The 21,075-nt window shown below is 33.4% G+C and overlaps 1 protein-coding gene across 2 annotated transcripts; it reads right to left on the bottom strand.

Moving 5' to 3' along the window:
* Positions 1–11,159: 11,159 nt before the first annotated feature.
* LOC140794159 (uncharacterized) lies at positions 11,160–13,059 on the bottom strand. 2 transcript variants are annotated; one of them, XM_073146059.1, is made up of 5 exons: positions 12,946–13,059; positions 12,820–12,866; positions 12,573–12,735; positions 12,054–12,109; positions 11,160–11,617 (listed from the first exon to the last, which is right to left on the bottom strand). In XM_073146059.1, exons 1-5 carry the CDS (start codon positions 13,004–13,006, stop codon positions 11,327–11,329), a joined length of 618 nt encoding a protein of 205 aa, XP_073002160.1. In that variant the 5' UTR covers positions 13,007–13,059; the 3' UTR covers positions 11,160–11,326. The 2 variants fall into 2 exon arrangements, with proteins under 2 accessions (XP_073002160.1, XP_073002161.1); XM_073146060.1 differs by having other exon boundaries at positions 11,237–11,617; positions 12,820–12,863.
* Positions 13,060–21,075: the final 8,016 nt, after the last annotated feature.

Genomic DNA, 21,075 nt, shown 5'->3' with positions numbered 1-21,075 from the left:
CGAGTGACTTTTGGTCATTCTATCCATCATAATGTTGGATCTCTAACTTCTAGAGGAACAACATATCCAAATTAATGAGATTGTAGTTGCGTTCTAACTTTCAAAGAAACGACATATCGAAATCTCAGGTCATTGCATTGCATTGCATTGCATCTCTCACCTTTCATAACCTTAACCCTAGCCATAACACTATTTTCCACCATCCACCTCCATCTCATTACCACTGACTTTTGGTCATTCTATCTATCATAATGTTGGATCTCTAACTTCTAGAGGAACAACATATCCAAATTAATGAGATTGTAGTTGGGTTGCATTGCATCCCTAACTTTCAAAGAAACGACATATCGAAATCTTAGGTCCTTGCGTTGCATTGCATCTCTCACCTTTCATAACCCTAACCCTAGCCATAACACTATTTTCCACCATCCACCTCCATCTCATTACCACTGACTTTTGGTCATTCTATCTATCATAATGTTGGATCTCTAACTTCTAGATGAACAACATATCCAAATTAATGAGATTGTAGTTGCGTTGCATTGCATCCCTAACTTTCAAAGAAATGACATATCAAAATCTTAGGTCCTTTGGATAGTTAGATCGATTAGCATTTCCATCCAAAGTTCCATGTCTCGATCTGTCTAGAACTGCACCTTATTACGATCTCATCTTCCTCAAGTATGAACATAACACTTTTCAAAAATATGATATCACTTTTTTCTCATTGTATCAACTAAATATTGTATAGAAAAGCTTCTCACCTCTTTAAAGCCTAATTATAATTTTCTACAATTAGTTGAAATTAAGTCATATCTACATCCTCGGAAGCAACAATTGGCCATTTCTGCTATGGATATTCTAACGCCCTCGCTCGGCACGAGCATGTGCACGCCTATGAGCCCACACGGCACGCGCAACTCACGCAACAACTCACGCCTATTACCCCGAATTAGTGGTGTCAAACAAAGAGTAAATCATGTACTTGATAATATGAATCAGAAAGAAGTACGATATCATGTATGAGCATGTATATATGTATCATTGATAACATATATATAAATAAAATCAATTCTCATGAATGGGCATATTATGTCCTCAACCAAAAATATATCTAATAATGAAATTATAATATAACATCACTAGATATAACACCATATGATGTATAACAATCATAATCTAATAATTATATTCACATCAATGATGATGCATGATATATGTCAACCACTGAATAATCATATATGTCAGAGTTAAATATAATTCATATATCTCTCACTATTATAGTCATCTATTTCAACTCTGAATATCAACCACCATGCTGGACCACGGTACCCGACCCCAAACTCAATACACATCATGCCACAAGCTCAGAATATACCCTGTCATACGCTGAGGATATCTCTTGAGATAATTATACCCTACTATACGCTAAGGGTATCTTAGAAGATAATCATACCCTGTCATACACTAAGAATATCTCAGTAAATAATCATACCCTACCATATAAAAGTAGTCTAAGTATATAATTATAAAATAATAATAAGAGGCTTATATATAGTTATAAATATATAAGTATAGATAAAATCTAATTATACTTAATCTTTGTGGTTCTTACTCTTTACTTTAATAGTCGCTAAATACAGGTAAAATAGTTATTGTCCGGTCATATAAAAATAATTATCAAAGTTTAGTATTTTATTTTTATACAAAATAGTATATAACAATAAGGTGCTAGAAGTACAACATATATATAATAAATGGTATATTTATAAATGTCATGACTATAATTATTTAAGCTAAGTATTAATCTATTATATGCAAGTAATATTATATGTAAATAATATGTATATTTAGATGTCTATAATATAATAAACTATTAATTCTACTAATTATAATTAGCTAATAATTATGTTACCGAATATATATATATCAATATATTTAATTTTCTATTTAAACTAATTGCATTAACTACATAAAATATTTAGTTAAAAGGAAAAAGAAAAAAAAGTTAAAAAAAAACACCTAACACAGTGCTGGACTATGCTACAGTACTAAGAAAGAGAAGAAGAAGAAGAAGAAGAAGGAGAAAGGAAGGGAAAGAAGGGGGTGCGGACTCAGGTCGACGGGGAGGGCACCAACCGCTGGTGGCTAGACAGCCGGCGGCTCGGCTCCGACGAGCCTGAGCCCACGGGCAAGAAAGAGAGAGGGAGAGAGAGAGGAAGAGAAGAGAAGGAGAAGAGCTCACCTCGACGACAATGATAGTGATGGCGGCAATAGGCTGGTGTCGACAAAGGGCGAGAGAGAAGGAGAGATCGAAAAAAAGAGAGAGATTTAGAAGGAGAGAGAGAGGCGGTGGAGGAGGGAAAAGGCGGCGGCTGCGGTGGCAGCAGGGCCCGTCACAACCAGCTAGCCCGGCCCGGTTGGCTAGGCTGGCGGTTGTGGGCGCGCTGCATGGCGCCCACAGCGTGTGCCCGCAACCTATATGGCATGAGCTCATGCCATGTAACACAAAGTTTTTTTCTTTCTTTCTTTTTGTCTCTTTTTTTATTTAATTTATATATTATTTTTTTATTTTTTTATTTTTTTTAAGAACTGGGTTATTACAGATATTTTTCAATGTACTCATATTGTTGTGAGAAAAAAAATTCTTTCATGAGATTTATATGTTGATTAAACTCCAAGAGAGTATATGCATGAGCTGCAACTCAAAATTTATTATAAGGTACAAAATTTCTAAAAGCAGTTGGAAAGATTCTTAATAGGTGAACCATAAAATGTCCATGTAACGCTTCTGAAAAAATATGTCGCACAATGTTAGCAAGCTTTTTTGTCCGTCAAACATGATTGTTGACTCCTATTAGAACGAATGTGTCTAAGAAACCATGTCCAAAAATCTTTATTTTCTCTCTCCATGATAGCAAAGACAACATCGAGCGTGCGATTGTCACCATCAACTGTAGTTATAATTAATAATACACGAACATTTGTCTGTTAGGAAAGTGTTGTTGGGTTCAAACACTTACATACTGGAAAAGAAGAAATAGTTTCAATCTAAACCTAATAAGCGATCTATGCCAAAGTATACTCAAATCTTAAATTATTTGAGTGTAGAACTTTATACCTGAATCCATGGAAGTTCCCATGAATCAATCCAATTTCTTGAGAAATCACCAACGTCCTCGTGAGCATAGGATTCGTCTCTAATGGTAAGAAGGCATTCTTTTCAAACTACAAGAATAGATTTTTCAAGGCTTCAAAATTTGTCATTGAAAAATCATCTCCAATTTTCTTATGGGTCTCTCCTCTCTCTCTTAGATGGTATGAAAAAAAAAATAAAAGAAAACATATCTGTATATATTTTAATAACATTTCATATTTTGTCTCTTTATTATCTTGTGCCTTGGGGAACAATCCACTTGAATAATTAACTCTTGAGATTTTAAAAGTTGACTAAGTTGACTCTCTTTATTTGCAAATTTTATAATCAATTCATAAATGATTATAGTTTTATCAACAGGTCTACACATTTATGAACCACACCATAGTGAATACAAAGATTGCCAAATAATCTTTAATCCAAATTGATCACTTTAGTAAGGCAATCATACATGAGAGTATGTAATTCATAATTATATTGCATATTTGCCCAACATAGGATACTATGATCTAATAATTTTTCAATTGGGTAATATGTTAAACCTTTTAATTATGTATTGCTTAAACCTTATGTGTGCGCAATTTTTCTATCGACTTTATGTATTCCTAAACCAATTCCGTCAATCTATCATATTAGCGAAGAGCCAAAGCAACTTTTGTTACATTTATTCGTTACTCAACCAACAATGATCACATTATTAATATAAATGAATGACATGAATCTTGATGTGGATGTGTAGCATAGAAATTTCATGCAAATTGTGATCTTATTGTGCCTATTTCTAACTTGGTCTCCATACTTAAAACATGAAATACTAAAATATTGAAATTCTATAATCTTGTTATAAAATTCATATCCAAACAACCAATTGGATATTATATATCCAAAATTGAGGTCAAACTTAAATAGAGACAGCATGTAAACATAATCATTTTATGAAAGTGCATATCCATATAAAGATGCTGCAAATTACATGACTAATATAAAATAATAGATTCCAACTAAAACTAAGCATCCCTAATTGAAATTACATCCATATGAGGAACATATTCATGAAACTGTTTGGGTGTTAATCCCTTAGTTAGTGAATTTGTTACCATGTGATCTATTCTTATATACTCTATAGCTAACCGAGAATTCTATACTCTTTCTTTTATAACCAAGAACTTAATGTCAATGTACTAGTCTTTGACGAGCTTCTGTTGTTAGTTGCATATAATACTACAGACTTGTTATCACAATATAGTTTTAATGGTTTTTCAATTGAATTCACTATATGTAGCCTATTGATAAAATTGTCATCATACACTATGATTTGATGCTTCATAATATGTAATGAACTCTACAGCCAATGTGGAAGATGTTATAAGAGATTGTTTAGCACTCTTCCACGAAATGGCTCCGATAGTTAATATGAAAATGTAGCTGGATGTTGAATTTATGCTATCTTGATATACCTAATGACCTCAAGCCTTTCCAACCTCTAATATGTGAGTATGTAGTCTTTTGTTCGCTGTAGATGCCTCAAGACGCTTTTGGCTGCTTTTCAATGATCTGGACCTAGATTACTTAAGTATTGTCCTTGCATGTCAGTGATGAACACAATATTCTGATGCGTACACACTTGGCATACATGATCCTCCCAATAACTGAGGCATATGGATACTTTAGCATTACTTTCTTTTTAAAGAAATCTTAGGGCACTGATTGATACTAAACTTATCTCCCTTTGTGACCAGGGTATCCTCTAGTTTACTATTTTGCGTGCCATATCTAATGAGAATGTTTTCATTATAATTCTTTTGGGAGAAACCTAGAATACCTTGGGTTCTATTCCTTAGTATTTCAATTCCTAGTACAAATGATGCATTACCAAGATCTTTCATCTCAAAATTCTTCATCAAAAAATTCTTAGTTTCTTGCAACATATTTATATCATTGTTGGCAAGTAATATATCATCTGCATAATAAACTAGGAATACAAACTTACTCCCACAAAACTTAAGATATATACATTCATCTACTAGATTTGTCTCAAAGCCAAACAATATATTCATTTAATGGAATTTGTAATACCATTATTGAGACGTTTGCTTCAACCCATAGATGGATTTCTTAAGTTTGCACACCACAAACTTTGCGTCTCCCGACACCTAGTTTTCTAGTTGCACCATATAGATCATTTCATCTATATCACCATTGAGAAATGTTGTCTTAACATCCATCTAATGAAGCTCTAAATCAAAATGCACAACTAATGTCAATATAATCCTCAAAGAGTCTTTCAACAAAATCAGAGAGAAAATCTCTTTATAATCGATGCTTTCTTTCTATTTGAAACCCTTAGCGACAAGACGAGCCTTAAATTTCTCCACATTACCTTTCAAATCCCTATTGTTTTTAAATATACATCTGCAACTAATAGGTTCACACTTTTAGTAATGGGACAATATCCCAAATGTCATTATTGTCAACTATTGATTTCATCTCCTCATTCATGGCATCGATCCACTTTTAAAAGTTAAGAGTCCTCCATGGCTTGTTTGAAATTGATTGGGTCATTTTCCAATATGCCAATGTCAAACTCATGTTCCTGAAGGTAAACTACATAACCCGAAGATATTATAAACCTTTTCTCTCTAATGGATCTCCTTATTAGCACTATATCTGAATTTTCTTGAGTATTTCCGGCACTATTTGCAAGCCACATTATTGACCCTTGTGGATTTTAGAAATGTTCGCTCCTTGTCTAGCCTACAACATCTTCCGAATTTTCAGAGAGCAATTGTGGGTCACAAAATGGTGAATTGCAACTCGCAATTTGATCTGAAGTCTCACTTCGTGCTGTCTGATTTTGTCAAGTTTGGTCTTCAATAATGGTTTTGCCTTTGATAATTATATCTTGAACAAGATTAGGATATATGTCCACATTGCTCATGACACCTATATGAATATTTATATACTCCTCTTCGAATTCAAAATCCATCATTATATCTCCCCCTACAAACTCAACATCCTTAAAAAATATTCACATTTCTCATCCTAAATACTGAATGTTTCGTAGGATTGTAAAATTTATAACCCCTTGAGCAGTTGGCATACCCAATAAAATAGCAACTAACAATCCTTTCATCTAATTTTTTCTTGTTAGACATATAAGGCCATGCCTCAGCTGGACATCCCCATACATACAAATGTTTCAAACTAAGCTTTCGTATAGTCTAAATCTCACATGAGGTTTTGTTAATTACTTTAGTGGATACTCTATTTAGGATATATGCTAGTCTTTAAGATTTCACTCCATAGTTTTCTAGTAAAGTAGTATGACTCATCATACTCATTACCATATCTTTAAGCATTCTATTGCGTCACTCAATCACTCCATTTATTACAAGTGAATCTGACAATGTATATTGAGGCACAATGCCACATTTATCTATGAATTGCGTAAAAGGCCCTAGACATTGTTCATCTGATTCATCATATTTGCCATTATATTCACCATCATGATTAGATCTAATGGCCTAATTACTTTTGTCAAATTGTAACTCAACTTTTGCTTTAAAACTTTTGAACATGTCTAAGGCTTGAGCCTTTTCCTTAATCAAATATATATAGCCATATCTAGAATAGTCGTCTATGAATATAGTAAAATACCACTGTCCATCTTTTACAGCCTTTGAAAATGGTTCGTAGATATCACTATGTATTAATTCTAAGGAGGAAATTGTTAGATTTTATTCGTACTATTTAATTGGCAAATTATATTTCAACACATAATTTATATTCATGTATTGTGTCTAGATTTTATGTATGAACATATGCACAAGTTATGAGATATTTGATGAAAAACTATTGAACTAAAAGAATTATTTTGAAATTAAAGTATTCAAAACGATTTTACCTAAAGACATATAAATAGTTATTCTGCATTTAACTATCTAGTTTGTCGTTTGAACGGGACACTCTGACGCACTCTAGGGCCATTCAAACACACTTTAAGGGCATTCATACAGTGTTTGCATATATAGAGAGCTTATTTTGTCCGTCCGAACGCATCCTACATGCATTCATGCATATAGAGGCGGCATTCACACACAAATATTCATATTTGGCTATTCGCAGCATGTTCATACTTCAAGTCACCTTGTTCGAACGACCTTGTCTGATTTGACCTAGATTTGGGTCTATCTCTATTTATTTTATCTTTAAGAAAATCCGTAAAGAATTTTTGAAGAGATATTTATCTTATCTTTAAGAGATATTTACTTTATCTCTAAAAGATATTTATCTTATCTCTATGAATGTAAAGTGGTATAATTAAACCTTAGGGTTAAGTAGTGTCAAGCATTAAATTGGAGATCATATTTTAGAGAAGCCATCGATTATTTTGAGATCATATTTTGGATGCCATTAGAGAAGCCATTGAATCATTCTCATCTCAACGTATTTACATTAGATATAGAAGAACTACATCTCATGGTTCACTAAGATGGAAGAATCAATCTCGAAGGTCACTAAGGTTTCCAAACCTATTATGGAAAGCAGTGTGTCATGAGGTCTAGCGAGCAAGATTGATATAGATTAAGTCGTGGGAATTGGTGGATGATATGTAAGCTTCTTGTTAAATTCTACAAGTTTTAGTGATTGGTTTCTATTCGAGTTTGGATCTGTGATTTTTTACCCGATCTGGGGTTTTTCCACATTAAACGTTTTATGTTTGCGATTGTCTTTTTCATTCTTTATTTTCTGTATATTATTATTAATAGTGTGTAATAAATCCTATCTCCTAGGGTATTTATTACGTTTTGGTATCATAGCATACCTAAGGATTCATATTAGTTCGATTTTTTTTTTATTTTAAAATCGATCTTCCACTTTAATATTCTTGATCAAATATTCCATACTTTGTGCATATGTTTATACATAACATCTAGACATATTATATGAATATAAATTATATTTTAAAATATAATTTGCTAACTACATAAGTACAAATAAAATCTAACAGTGTGATCACATGTTATTATTCATCTACTAACCACCCATTTTAATAAATGGTTCCTATCAAATGACTCAAATAATAACTTTTAAGCCCATAATCTAACATATAGCTGTACAATGCTGCTTATTCTTAGTATAAAATCAACAAATTATAATAGCTCTTTGCATATGACAGGTAATAGAGCACTCATTCAAATATATATAATATTATCAAATTAATTAACCAAGCGATATATAAAACCAAACTCTTGCAAAATAGAGATGAAAACATTTGCATTGGGCAAGAAATGTACAAATATCAAATAGAGAATTCATATTAAATCCAAATCCATTGCATAGCATGTTTGGGAAAATAATTCTTTAGTGTATATATCAATTCTACTTAGTGATAGGTGCAAAACATATTTCATTTGTTTAAATATATAGATAGCAAAACTCAATTCTGCTCACTCCTAATACATAGTATATTTCACAAAACTATTTATGATACGATTCGGATTTCACCGATGTCGTCTCGAGCATGGATACACTTTAGGAATGTCTTTTTCTTTTATTTTAGTGTTTAATTCTAAAATAATAATAATAATAATAAGTTTTCTATATGTCGCATTCGAACGCGCGTGAAGTGCGTTCAAACGTGTTTATGAACACCTACATCAGGTTCACACATCCAGAGAGTGTGAATTGTGCGTTCGAATGCGCTGTGAACGCCTGCATCACGTTCGCAAATCCAGAGAAGTGAGAAATATGTGCGTTCGAACACAATCGGGCGCGTTCGAACGCGGTCAGCAAAAATGTATTATTTAGAATTATTTTGAATTGTTTGGTTAGCCTCGAAAGGTGTGGATGGCAACCATGGAGTCATTATTGATGAATTGAGTTTTTGCCTTGTCTCCTTCGTCTTCTTCACTCCCGTTCTCTCGATCCTCGGCGACGTCGCTTCTAGCTTCCCTCGACTGGCCAATCACCCTAGTCCCTTAGGGGCGACCTACTCCTCTCCCTTTTTCCAATCTATCCAACACTTGCCCTAACCCTTTCATCACCCATAACCCTTCCACCACCACCACTTATTCACCGGTGCCACCCTATTAATGCCGGTCAACCACCATCCACCATCATCTAGGATCTCATGCCACCATCCACGGATCCTAAGAGAGACCCCCTGACGTTTGTCCACTAATCAGACGATATCTCGAGATCTCTACATTCGATTCATTTAAAACTTGATTTTTTGAAAAGCTCTTTTCCGAGGATACGACATATCAAAATCTCATGTCCACCCGACGACAGCATCGTTCGAAATCTATTTTCAAAGTTCTATATCAAATCCTGTCCCAATCTGAAAATCGGAATAGATCGAGCCTTGACCCAAAAGGGGGAATCGTATCAATTTAGTTACATAGATGTAAAAACCAGTCCTACTCATTTTTAAATAATTGATTTCATGCTCCCAGGATATTAATTGAAAGAGTCTTTAAATCTTAACTTGAAAATTGCGAACCACATAACTTAAGCTATTATTTATCCCCTTTGAATATATAGTTATTTTCTTATAATCTAATTATTATAATAGCATTGTTGACTTAATTCATAAGTATTAAAAATTGGCTCGAATCAAGAAAGTCATTCGAACGGGTTAATGACATTCATTAATTGCAGATTGCTAATGTTTCACAATTATGTGCCGAAGTTTCAAATTTCTGTGATGAAGCTCGAATGACGTCAATCCGTTCGAACAAGATAAGATGTTCGGACATTCGAATAACTAAGAGTTTGGAAGGGCCCAATGTTCTAAAGGCATTCAAACAGGTAATCATTGGTGCATTGCCGTTCGAACACCATCCACATGTTCGTTTGTAGCGATGAACAGGTTTTCAAACATCGTCCACCCGTTCGAATGGCCTGCCTAACGTGTTACCAGCAGTGTATAGGCATTCGAGCGATTGAACGTCGTCCATTCATTCGAATAGCCTATGAGATTTTTTCTTCAGCCTCAAGTCAGCCTTATAAACAGATAAGTTGGGTTTTAGGGTTTGGTGTGGGTGCAAGTTGTAAGAGAGAAAATGTGAGAAGCTTTTGCATGAGGAGAGGGCTATATGAGAGGGCAATCTCTATTGAATTTGAGAGAGATTAGAGAGGGAAAACCCTTTGTATTTGCATCTCTATTTGCATTGCATAAGTGAATTAAAGCTTTGCACTACTCGACGGTAGTTGTAGGCACATCATCGAACCACATAAATCTTGCCTTTCTCTCTCTATTCTTTGTGATTTGCATATAATTTGCAGTTAGTTATTTTGTAATTTGATTGGGTATTTAAAGATCTCTAAATCTAGCATCTTGATTATGGATTTCCCTTTGTATTTGCATCTCTTTTTGTATTGGATAAATGAATTAAAGCTTTGTACCGCTCGTGGATATATAGGCACATTGCTGGACCACGTAAATTTTGTCTCTCTCTTTACTCTTTGCGATTTGCATATATTTTGGAGTTACTTATTTTTTATTTGATTAGGTATTTGAAGATCTCTACATCTAGCATCTTGATTGTGGATCTCTCATTTGATATTAATGTTAGCTTTGTTAATATTTAATTTATCTTAATCTTTTGTTATCCTATTGAATTTGTTTGTGGGGGTTTGAAATTGCTTCCGCTATGTTCCACCCATTTAAATTTTAGCACAACAAAGCAGTATCGGAGATCGGCAATAAGCCCTATCATTTCTAATTATTTTGCATATAATATTTTTAGCTAATTTTAGCTGAGTTACGTGTGATATTATTCTCTCTACGTCACAATAATAAAACCTTTTAATAAAACAACACTCTTTAACAATTTAACCGGGTTTCAAGTTTTCAAGAACGTGCACAAAATAAAAATAAATAAAAAAAGGAGGACACACAAAAGCCAATTCTTTACGGCCTTCACGGGAGAATAAGAGATATTTTGGAGGCAGCCCTATTAAAAACAACTTTAATTAGAATATGGCAGAAAAGGAGTTATAGTGAAAGGATTGCGAACTCCTTATAATATGATCATTACAAAACATTATGATAAAGGAAACTAAAGCCATTAGTGTACATGCAAAACTTTTTTCTTTTTTTTTTTTTGTTGACATAATTAAACTAAGGATCAACATTAATATATATCATTGTCGAAGGGGTCATCAATTGTTGACTGGAGGATGGCGACGAGGCTTGTCGTGGTAGTCCTTGTTGAGCAATCGGAAAATTTCAGCAGTGGCCACCAGAAGCTTCTGTTTCTCAGTGTTCGGTATTTGATCATGAAATTTGCAAGAATCAGGGAGTCTAAATTCTTTCTGAGATCTAGAGACTTGAGATACCGGAGGTATACTTTCTTGAGCATTTGAAATTTTTACTCGTTCATGGGCATTCTCTTTAGTTTCCGTGCTGAGGTTGGATAATGCCCTTGACTTCAATATGGAGCTATTAGGCTCCTGGTGAAAATTAATGAAGTTAACTTAGCATGCAGTTGATAGAGTGTAAATAATAGGAGAACAAACACTAGGAAAATCTGGATTAATCTAAGTTTGATCTTGGTTTAAACTCATGACGGTTAGAAAAGAAAAAGAAAAGGCTAATTACATTATATCAGAATCTGTTTCTGTAAAGGTTGTGAGCTAAAATCGATCTTTTATTTGTTCATGTATGAGCTGCACCTGAGGGGCGTACGTGTTAAGGCATATATGAAAGAAGTTATTTATATGTTATCTAACAACCTAAGCCTTAGGGATTCTTTTCAAGCATTGAATATTGGGTAATCAAATATTAAATAACTATTTAATTATTTGAAAAGAGAGTAACTATTTTGAAGTCCTAACAAATCATGTTTTCTGCTCTACTTGTTGAGAGAGAGAGAGAGATATTATTTACCTTTATGTTTGATGACCCAAATGCACAATTACTTGAAGAGTAGTTCTTAATGGTTCCTGCATTCAGAACAGAAAGTAGCTTTCTTTCTCAAACAGCTGTGAGAGTAGCTTCAGACCACATTCGTGATCTCACTAAAGAGCAACATAAATAATAATGTGCATAAAAGGCATATAATAAGATGTTCTTCTCTACAAATGTGATTCTAGACATATGAAGACAAATTAGAACACAGACAGACTAGTGAGTATTTTTCTTTCCTTAATTTTACTCATATAAACATATATGGAGAAAATTAGACCACTAAAGTCATAACCTGAAGAAACAAAAATAAAAAATAAAAAAGAAAAAAAGACACTATTTTGGAATCTCTTAAGCTGTAATAGCTAGCCTTCGCTTAGTTGTTCTTCGGAGGATGGTTTTTAGGTGAACGGTAATCCGAAGCGAAAGGTATGAAGCCACCAAAATAGAGATCAGTTGAAGGAAGGGTTTTACTATTCGATTCGCAATTCGAACTCACACCTCTCTTTCCTCCATGCCCAAATTTTCCAACAGATTCGAAGTTTGCAGCTGAGTTCTTCTCATTAGCTTTCATCTCCTTGAATGCATCACCCATACTCATCTTTCTTCCTCTAAACCATTTGCTGGCCATCTCCTCAACAATCTTGGCCTCGCTGCGGAGCTCCTATAAATAAGGCAATTAAGCTCATAAAACTAACCTCTTACAAGGAATTGAAGACATATGTTTCAAAATTAATAACAAGGGTACCTTGTTACTTTCGAAGGTCTTCTGGCTGTTAGTAGCCATGACAACTTCTGAAACAAATTAATGATCAATAAGGAGAAGTAATTAACTTTCAGTAAATAACTTTCACTAGGGGAAAATGAGTACTACCTCCTTGAGCTGTAATAAACAAGAGACCCACTAAAATGCTCACCATGCTTATCTGCATCATAATGGTGACTGATTCTGAACTAACTTTAGGTATGTCTGTCACACAAAGTGTAACAAAACGGGAAATTAAGGAGGTCAGTATAAGGAAAGATTTATGGGCTTTTTATAAGCTTAGAATTCAATAGATTGGTCAAAGCCACTATTAATAAGCTGTACTTTTAAATCTAGAATTATACTTGTGGAACTTGGGAGGGATCAAAACTTGTCCTTATCAGTGTTGAAGGATTTGGCATTGCGTGGGATGAAAGATACGAGTGTTCTGAGCCTGTCTGCCGCCATGCATGCTACGAGGAAAGAGAGGTGGTGGATTTTAGTTGGGCTAGGGTTTTGCAAAAACTACCCACTTATTTTACTATATTTTGATATTAATTGTCCACATATCAACACATGGAAGGGTTTCCTCCTTTTCTTTTGCTCTAGTTTTTGTACTAATTAATTTAATAACCATGAGGTGAGTGCCAAAGTACATGGAAGAATGAGAAGAGCCATTTAAGTTGAACATTCATGCACGTACGTACTATCTTTATTGTGAAGTGGGTGCCTGTAGTTTGTTAATATGTTCATAAGGTTACAGTACATAGGATTTGTACTAGTCTTGCACTGTTTAATAGCCTTTCTGAATTCAAGTTTAATCTTTCTTTGTTATATTTTTTATTTATTTATTCTTCTTGGTTTTGTTCTGTTCTTCTATGTGTACTTATGACACAAGTATAAGGCTATTTTAGTGGGCAATGAGAAAACGTACACCGATTATTTCAGTAATAGAAGAAGATATTATGTATATAAAAGGGCGTAGTGGCGACAGATAATTCACATATAGCCATTTCAATATATCAACAATATTCCTTGTGAATAAATGGTAATCAATATGAGGTAATTTTCTTCAAATAGGGTACAGAAAGGAGGTTAAAAATAAGACTAAAATGTTAGTTGTGATATGAAAAAAAAAAAACCAAATTATGCAAATATCAAGAAATATTGACAAGTATAACAGTAACTCAAGTATCAACGACAAATATAAAAAAAAAAATTGATAAAAGATAATGTGTCCCATTAGTAATGAACACATATATGGTGCATTATTCAGGGATTATGTCATATAAGAAATCACTTGGTTGCAAAATATCAAATTTCAAGTGAGTGAATGAAAAAAGAAAAATTGGATGCAAAAATTATTTTAATCACTTTCCCAACTATTTATTCTTCTAAATCTATTCTACCTCAAATATGTTAAAAGTTTGTAGAAGATAAGGTTCCTAATTTAACTAGATTTAGAGATATGAAAGATAAAAACCCCAAGTCAAAATTAAAAGTTAAAAATCAAAGACCAAATCCGAGTTAGTTTATGAAACCAAGTCCTACTAGGTTTAGAAAAATTAAATAAAAATTAAACTTGATAAAGAGAAACCGAGTAGGAGATTACTTAAAGTCTGATCAAACTTATGAATATTTTATTATGTTATGTACACATCTTTATGTTGCTTGACCACCGCTTAAGTTTTCATTAGTGATACATTCTAACTTTCTAAATAGGGTCCTAAATTCTTTTATGTTGATTTACTTGTCTTCTGACTTTTATTTGATTTATTTGCATACCTGATCTTGCACAATTAATGTGACTTAACTATATATGATTTCCCAGATTGTACGTTATATATATTTAGTGTTTTATATTTATAGATTTGCTATTACAAAATTTACACTACCAGATCATATCTGTAGAATGATTTTCTTTCTTTTCCCAAACAGCAACATAAGTTCACATAAAATTACTCCAAATAAAACACACTCGCTGCAATTAGTTACAGGGATTTGAATTCCTACTAACCTCTTGATTGGCGTTAGGACCCAAATCATTGATGCTAGCCGTTGAGCCTGGTGCAATATATTTGATAACCTTGAAATTGGTCCTTAGAGAGAAAGGAAAGGTATGAATTAAATGATAAATGCAATTTCGATCAACACAAATCCACATGGAACTATCAAGCAAAATGGTGGATTCTTTGAGGCCCAGCTTTGTGCCAAGGGATTGCAGCTCCAAAATGGCAAGACCATCAAACGAAGAGCCAAGGAGGGGGGGACATGACCTCTCCTAGTCCTAGGAGTTGATGATACACCGGAACAAAATTACAGCTCTATCGTATCATTAGCACTCCAAATTCCAACAAAAAATTTTTAAGTATCTTCCTTCCTTCCGTGGTTTGGGAACCCAAGGGCGTGCTGCCCAAAGTCTCCAACTTGTACATCTCCATCGAAAAGTGGGATTTTTTTTGACAACAAAAAAAGATTAGTATTTAAGAGTAGCTTCCATAATTACAAAAAGCCCAAATTTAGGCACAAAAGTGGAAAGGCATGGGTGAAAAAATTTCGAACGAAAGTTCAACCAAAGCTATGGGAGCGGCCTAAGGTTTGGGAGCCAATCTATGCCTTATTGGCCTTGTGAAACACATAGAGATATTTTATAATTTTGATATTTTTTGAGTAAGAGAAGGATGCCTTCAGTAATGGTCTTTATAGTCTAGAAGGGGGTCTCCTAATCCAACGCAGCATGTTGACAACAAATAAAGAGTTCATTTAAATCACATGTAGCATGCTGACAAAAAGTGGGCTTGCCATACTAGTTCACAATTGGCACCGCATGCTGCCTTCCGATTTGGAGTACTCTTATGTGCTAAATTTTTTAATAGTTAATTGCATTAAAATAATTATAAATATAAAATGATTTTTATATGTCTTCAATAATATTTTTGAGGTTAAAGTATGATACTAAGAAGGCTTGATTCGACTCACGACCAGTTTTGAGTAGAAATTTGTACGGATTTTTTTTTGATATATTTTCTAATTGATCTAATAGTTGGATCAACGTGAAACTTGATATATTGTAGCCCTAGGAAAGATATAATTTCACTCGAATCAGATAGCCAGATCGAAAGATATTATCACAATAGCATATGAAAGTCGAATAAACTAATGGTGGTATTCCGGCGACGGGATTAGAGGCAGCGTAGCCGGAGAAGGAGAGGAGAATATTTGCAGAAGAAACTCAATTTATTCAATAACCATAATAAGATTACTTTCCACATATTTAGAGACTAACCTAACAAGCAAAACAAACCAAAAGTAATCCTAGAAACAATACATTCTCGCCGATTGCGTTTGAAAGGAATTGGGGCACGTTCAAACGGGCAAAATATGTTCTATGTATTTGCGAACATATGTAGACATTTAAATGGGCAAATCGTGTTCTTTGTATTTGCAAACACATGTAGGCGTTTGAATAAGGCGTTCGAATGCGACTTCTCTGTATTCGAATATGACAGCCATAATTCTTATTCTTTGAAAACAAAAGTAATTCAACTCAGAGACAATTAGATCCAATCTCAATCATATTATAATACAAATAAATAAATTAAAAGTATATTTTAAAGTTAAATTATGGGTATTTTAAGTTTCTTTTTATTTTCAAAATTAATGAAGTATTCTATATTGAGATTATTTGATGTTAGGATCAAATTAACTCAAGGTACTTTTGAGATTTTTATCTATGTGCTACAGTGTGAATGACAATAAAAACAAAATAGAGCTGTTTTTGATAATTTTAATCTCGATAAAACAAACTAATATTATTTATCTAACAATGTAGCTAGTTAATTTAGTCCCATAAAAGTGTGGAGAGATAAGAAATCAAATAACTCATAGTATTTATTGAGAAATTTATACAACAGATATGAGATTTAAATAATTGAGATTCTATTCAAAATTTAAGTTAAATTACTTTGATTAAAATTTTTTAATTAAGTAGGAGAATATATTTTAGTACAGACCATTTCTCCTACTTAAACTAAAATTCATCAATTAAAATATTATAACTTAGATTTTGAATTGAATCTCAATGATACGAACTAAGTCAGATGAGATCGCATCATAAGGATATTAAACTCGGTGGATTAAGCATATTTATTTTTTAATTGATTCATGTTTATGTAAGTTTTTAAGACAAGTCTCGTTAAGTCATATAAGCCACTAAGACAAGTCTAATTAAATAATGTAAGCATCTAAGATAAATTCTAATTCAGGTCGTATAAACCTTTAGGGTTAGTCCTAGAATTTATTGTACCCGGCATTTATATATAGAGTCAAACAAGTAGAAATTTCAAAATCAAAGCTAATAATTGACTTCCTATATCTTTACGTTATTTTTATAGAACAATTTTTTTTTTGATTTATAGGCCATGTAGGAGAGGAAAAAGAGAGTATTTACCCATAAGTAAAAAGGTGACCGATACTTCCTGTCATACTAACTAACTAGTAATTTTATATAATATTATACAATTTCAATCCTTGGATAAGAAGAGAGAAATTAAAAGTAAATATTGAATCATTTTTTATAATTTAATCCCCGGGTAGATCACTTTTCGACATGCAAAGGCCATCTAATCAGCACTGTTCATGCCCAGGTTAAATGCATTCTTGCTACTGCTCTCGCTTAAAGATATAGCCGAGTCAATGTTTTATACATCAGGAAAATCGCTAATGAAAAAGTCTAGTTATCATTTTCATAATCTATTTGTAAATTTAAATTAAGAGATAATTCAACTTATGACTTTCTGAATTATATATGTTTTTCTCATACACTTTCTTAGCTTTTTTTGATACCTGCATACATCTTATTAACCAAGAAAAAATATCCACATATATCCCTTTGAATTAAAAAAAATGCATTTATATATTGATCTCTAAACTATAAACTTTTTAATTCGGAGGGTGTATATAGTAAAAAAAAAAAGATTTTAAAGAAAGTATACATGAAAACCTATGATAGTTTAAAGAGTTTTAAGTAAAACTATTACTAATGAAAAAGTCTCTTTATAAATTACATGTGCAATCATATTTTATCCATGCATAACCAGATGTAATTGCAAGTTCGGATTCTCTTATTAATTTATTGCAACTAAGAGCCCTTCTTTGATCACTAAATATATACTTCCAGCATTCAAGATGGTACTTTACAAATAGGTCAATAAAATAGATCCGGTGATAGAACACCATGTAAAGTGATCAAATCCAAATGAAAAAAAAGGAAAAGAAAAGAAAACCCTTCAAAAGGCAACAGAAACCATGAGATATTTTTTGCAAGTTTACTGGAATTTGCAAATTATGCTAAACCCAACCCAACTGCGCACATCCTCTCGTGCTTCCGTACACCAAATTGCATCTTTTTCTTCTTCTCTTGCAATGATTTATTAGTTCGAGACCGCTCGCCTCCGAGCTTGTGATTTCTTTACATCACCGTGAGGTTTTATTTTATTGGTAATGTATTTTAAAATATTCGGATTGTGTAAATTAAATTGCTCCCAATCTTTGTGTGCTGAGTATGCACAGAGAAATTTTAGGATGAAGAATATGGATAATTTTAGGAGAAAGTCATGCCTTTAAAAGAGATCAAACCAAATAGTCCGAGAAGTAGTTGGAAGACATATTCTAATCAATTTAGAAATAAATGTACGAAAATGAGAACACATATATGGATCTTTACAAATCTGCAACTTTCGTAGAAAGTTTTGAATGGCTTATTGTATATTATTTGGAAGAGGTATAAAATGAGGTTTAAACTAATCCTCGAGAGTCGTTGTATTATCTTTTTGAGAGACTTTTAAAGAACACTTGACTTAACATGTTGAATTGGCTTTTTACTTATTGTATCCATATTAGATTTTGAAGAATTATGTCTTAATATATGTCGAGACAGAAGGAGACTCGGATAGGTCGAATATGATTCAGAGATACAAAGAACATATCATTAGTCATACAGATTAAAGATGACTAAAGCTCTTGACCAAGTTAAAGGGTGTCAGAAGCTACATAATTAAAAGCCGAGGACAAGGCTAGAATAGATCACAAACAATTAGTAATGGCGGGTTTTAGTTTAATGAATGGAAAATAAACTAGAGGATGCTAAGCAGAATTGAGAGTGTCTAATAAAATAAGCGACCTTCCTAGAAGGGAAAATAATGCTTGATAAAATCTGGAATGCCCAATGCCCAATTACACGCAAAGACAAGTATGGTCTTGATTATGCAGATAATACATCTAGTAATAATACTGTCTTATTTTGTATCTATAGGTTTTCAAAAGGCTGAAGAAGCAAGACTAAAGCTGAAGTACCTTGGAATGCCAAGAAGATACGTGATGCCGCGTATATGCGAAGGTGGAGGAATTCTAATATTGAAACTCACACTGAACTAAGATTTATTCCTCCCTTCTTTCACTACGGTGTAGTTTGATACATTAGGTTGCATTGTAATTTTCTTTAGAACATAAACATTTTTTCTATTAAGAATTTAAAATTTGATAAGTTTAGGTTATATTCTTTAGTGATCACCTATTGGGATTTCTTGACTTGAAGGAGCTCACTTGATTATCTGTATACCCTAGCAGAATTTGTGTGTGTGTGTGTGTGTCTCTCTCTCTCTCTCTCTCTCTCTCTCTCTCTCTCTCTCTCTCTCTCTCTCTCTCTCTCTCTCTCTCTCTATATATATATATATATATATATCTTATTTTTTTGTTTTATTTTAATTTCTTTTTAGGATTTGGGTGATTGCAGTTGATTTTCTAAGATTTTGTTGGTTTAAATTGTTTGGTGTATTTCATTTTATTTACATATGAATATTTTGGAAAATAAAAAAGAGAGAATTAAAACTTTGATGCACTTCTCGAATTAGAGGGACTCTATAGAGTTATTGTGATGCGAACCGAGTCAGATCGGATCACATCAAAGGGAGATTAGGCTCAATAGATTGAATTTAATTATCTTATTTGGTTATTTGGTTTAGTTAGAGTCTTAACAGGTTAAGATTTTATTTAATTAGCTAAATTCAACTCTGTATAATTTTGAAAAAAATATTTGTAGAATATTCTACACATATCCAAATAATATCAAACAAGTTGGATAAGGTCGCCAACCTTCAGATCTACAACTTTGATATTTATGACTTCTCCAGATTCAGAATATATCTATGACGAAACTAAAATTTAATCTGAGAAGATAAGCGTTAAAATGAAGGGTTAATCCGAGAACATAAGAAAGACTGATTTAGTTGGTTTGTTCGGGTTAACTTAGTTGTTGGTTTGTTAGGATTTGTGAGAGTTGTTTAATTTAATTGATGAGTCCTATGATGATGATGATGATATTGGAATTGGCTTTGAATCTCCTCCTTTACTTCTCTCACCCACTCCCACCACCCTTTTTTCGCCACCTAGGTTTTTGGTCGGCCTCTTCTAGCTTCTAACCTCCCTCTTCTACAACAATTTATCTCCCTTTACACCAAGAACTAAACCTAGCATTTATCTAGCCATTGATGGGCTATCAAGCTAGGATCTAATTGACCTTCGGCCACTATTTGGTAAATATCTTGAGATCTAACTGTCCGAATATTGTGATATTGGATTCGTTGGAAAGCTCTCTTCAAGAGCAACAACATATCCAAAATTCAAGGGGATCCATTGGTCTTCGCATATTCCCTTGGAAGTTACGTGCTTCATCAAGTCCAAAACTGTTGCAGATCGGATTAGGTTGGTTCGTAACAACTAGTTTCAGAGCCAACATTTCTCGGACCGTCATGGCTACCACAAGATCGAAGGTAGCACAGCAAACAAGCGAACAAGGCATGGAGACAGACCACACGGCTCCGTCAAGATCGCCATCTCAATAGGGCTCGTGAGGTCGAACGAAAGGCCGGTTCGTACCAACCGGTATTAGAGTCAACTTTCCTCGGACCATTATGGCAGTTGTTACGAACCGGCCTAATTTGATCTGCAATAGTTTTGGACTCAATGAAGCACGTAACTTCTAAGGAGATTTGCGAATAATCTAACCAACGGATCCTCCTGAATTTTGGATATATTGTTTCTCTTGGAGAGAGCTTTCCAACGAATTCAAGATCATTGAATTCGGACGGTTAGATATCGACCAAACAATGGACGAAGATCAATTAGATCCTAGCTTGATAGCTCACCAATGGCTAGATAGATGCTAGGTTTAGTTCTTGATGTAAAAGGAGAGAAGTTATT

The sequence above is a fragment of the Typha latifolia genome, chromosome 8 (assembly GCF_019914945.1).
Source record: "Typha latifolia isolate L0001 chromosome 8, TyphaL0001v2, whole genome shotgun sequence".
NCBI classification, from domain to species: Eukaryota; Viridiplantae; Streptophyta; class Magnoliopsida; order Poales; family Typhaceae; genus Typha; species Typha latifolia.
This window is presented reverse-complemented; position numbering and strand designations above follow the sequence as displayed.

Bases quoted from the DNA above. Each gene is read 5' to 3' on its own strand.
- LOC140794159 (XM_073146059.1), bottom strand. From the start codon at position 13,006: ATGATGCAGATAAGCATGGTGAGCATTTTAGTGGGTCTCTTGTTTATT. The intron at 12,867-12,945 runs GTAGTACTCATT...AATTTGTTTCAG, and splicing joins GTTTATTACAGCTCAAGGAG to AAGTTGTCATGGCTACTAAC. The intron at 12,110-12,572 runs GTGTGAGTTCGA...TTCTGAATGCAG, and splicing joins TGGGCATGGAGGAAAGAGAG to GAACCATTAAGAACTACTCT.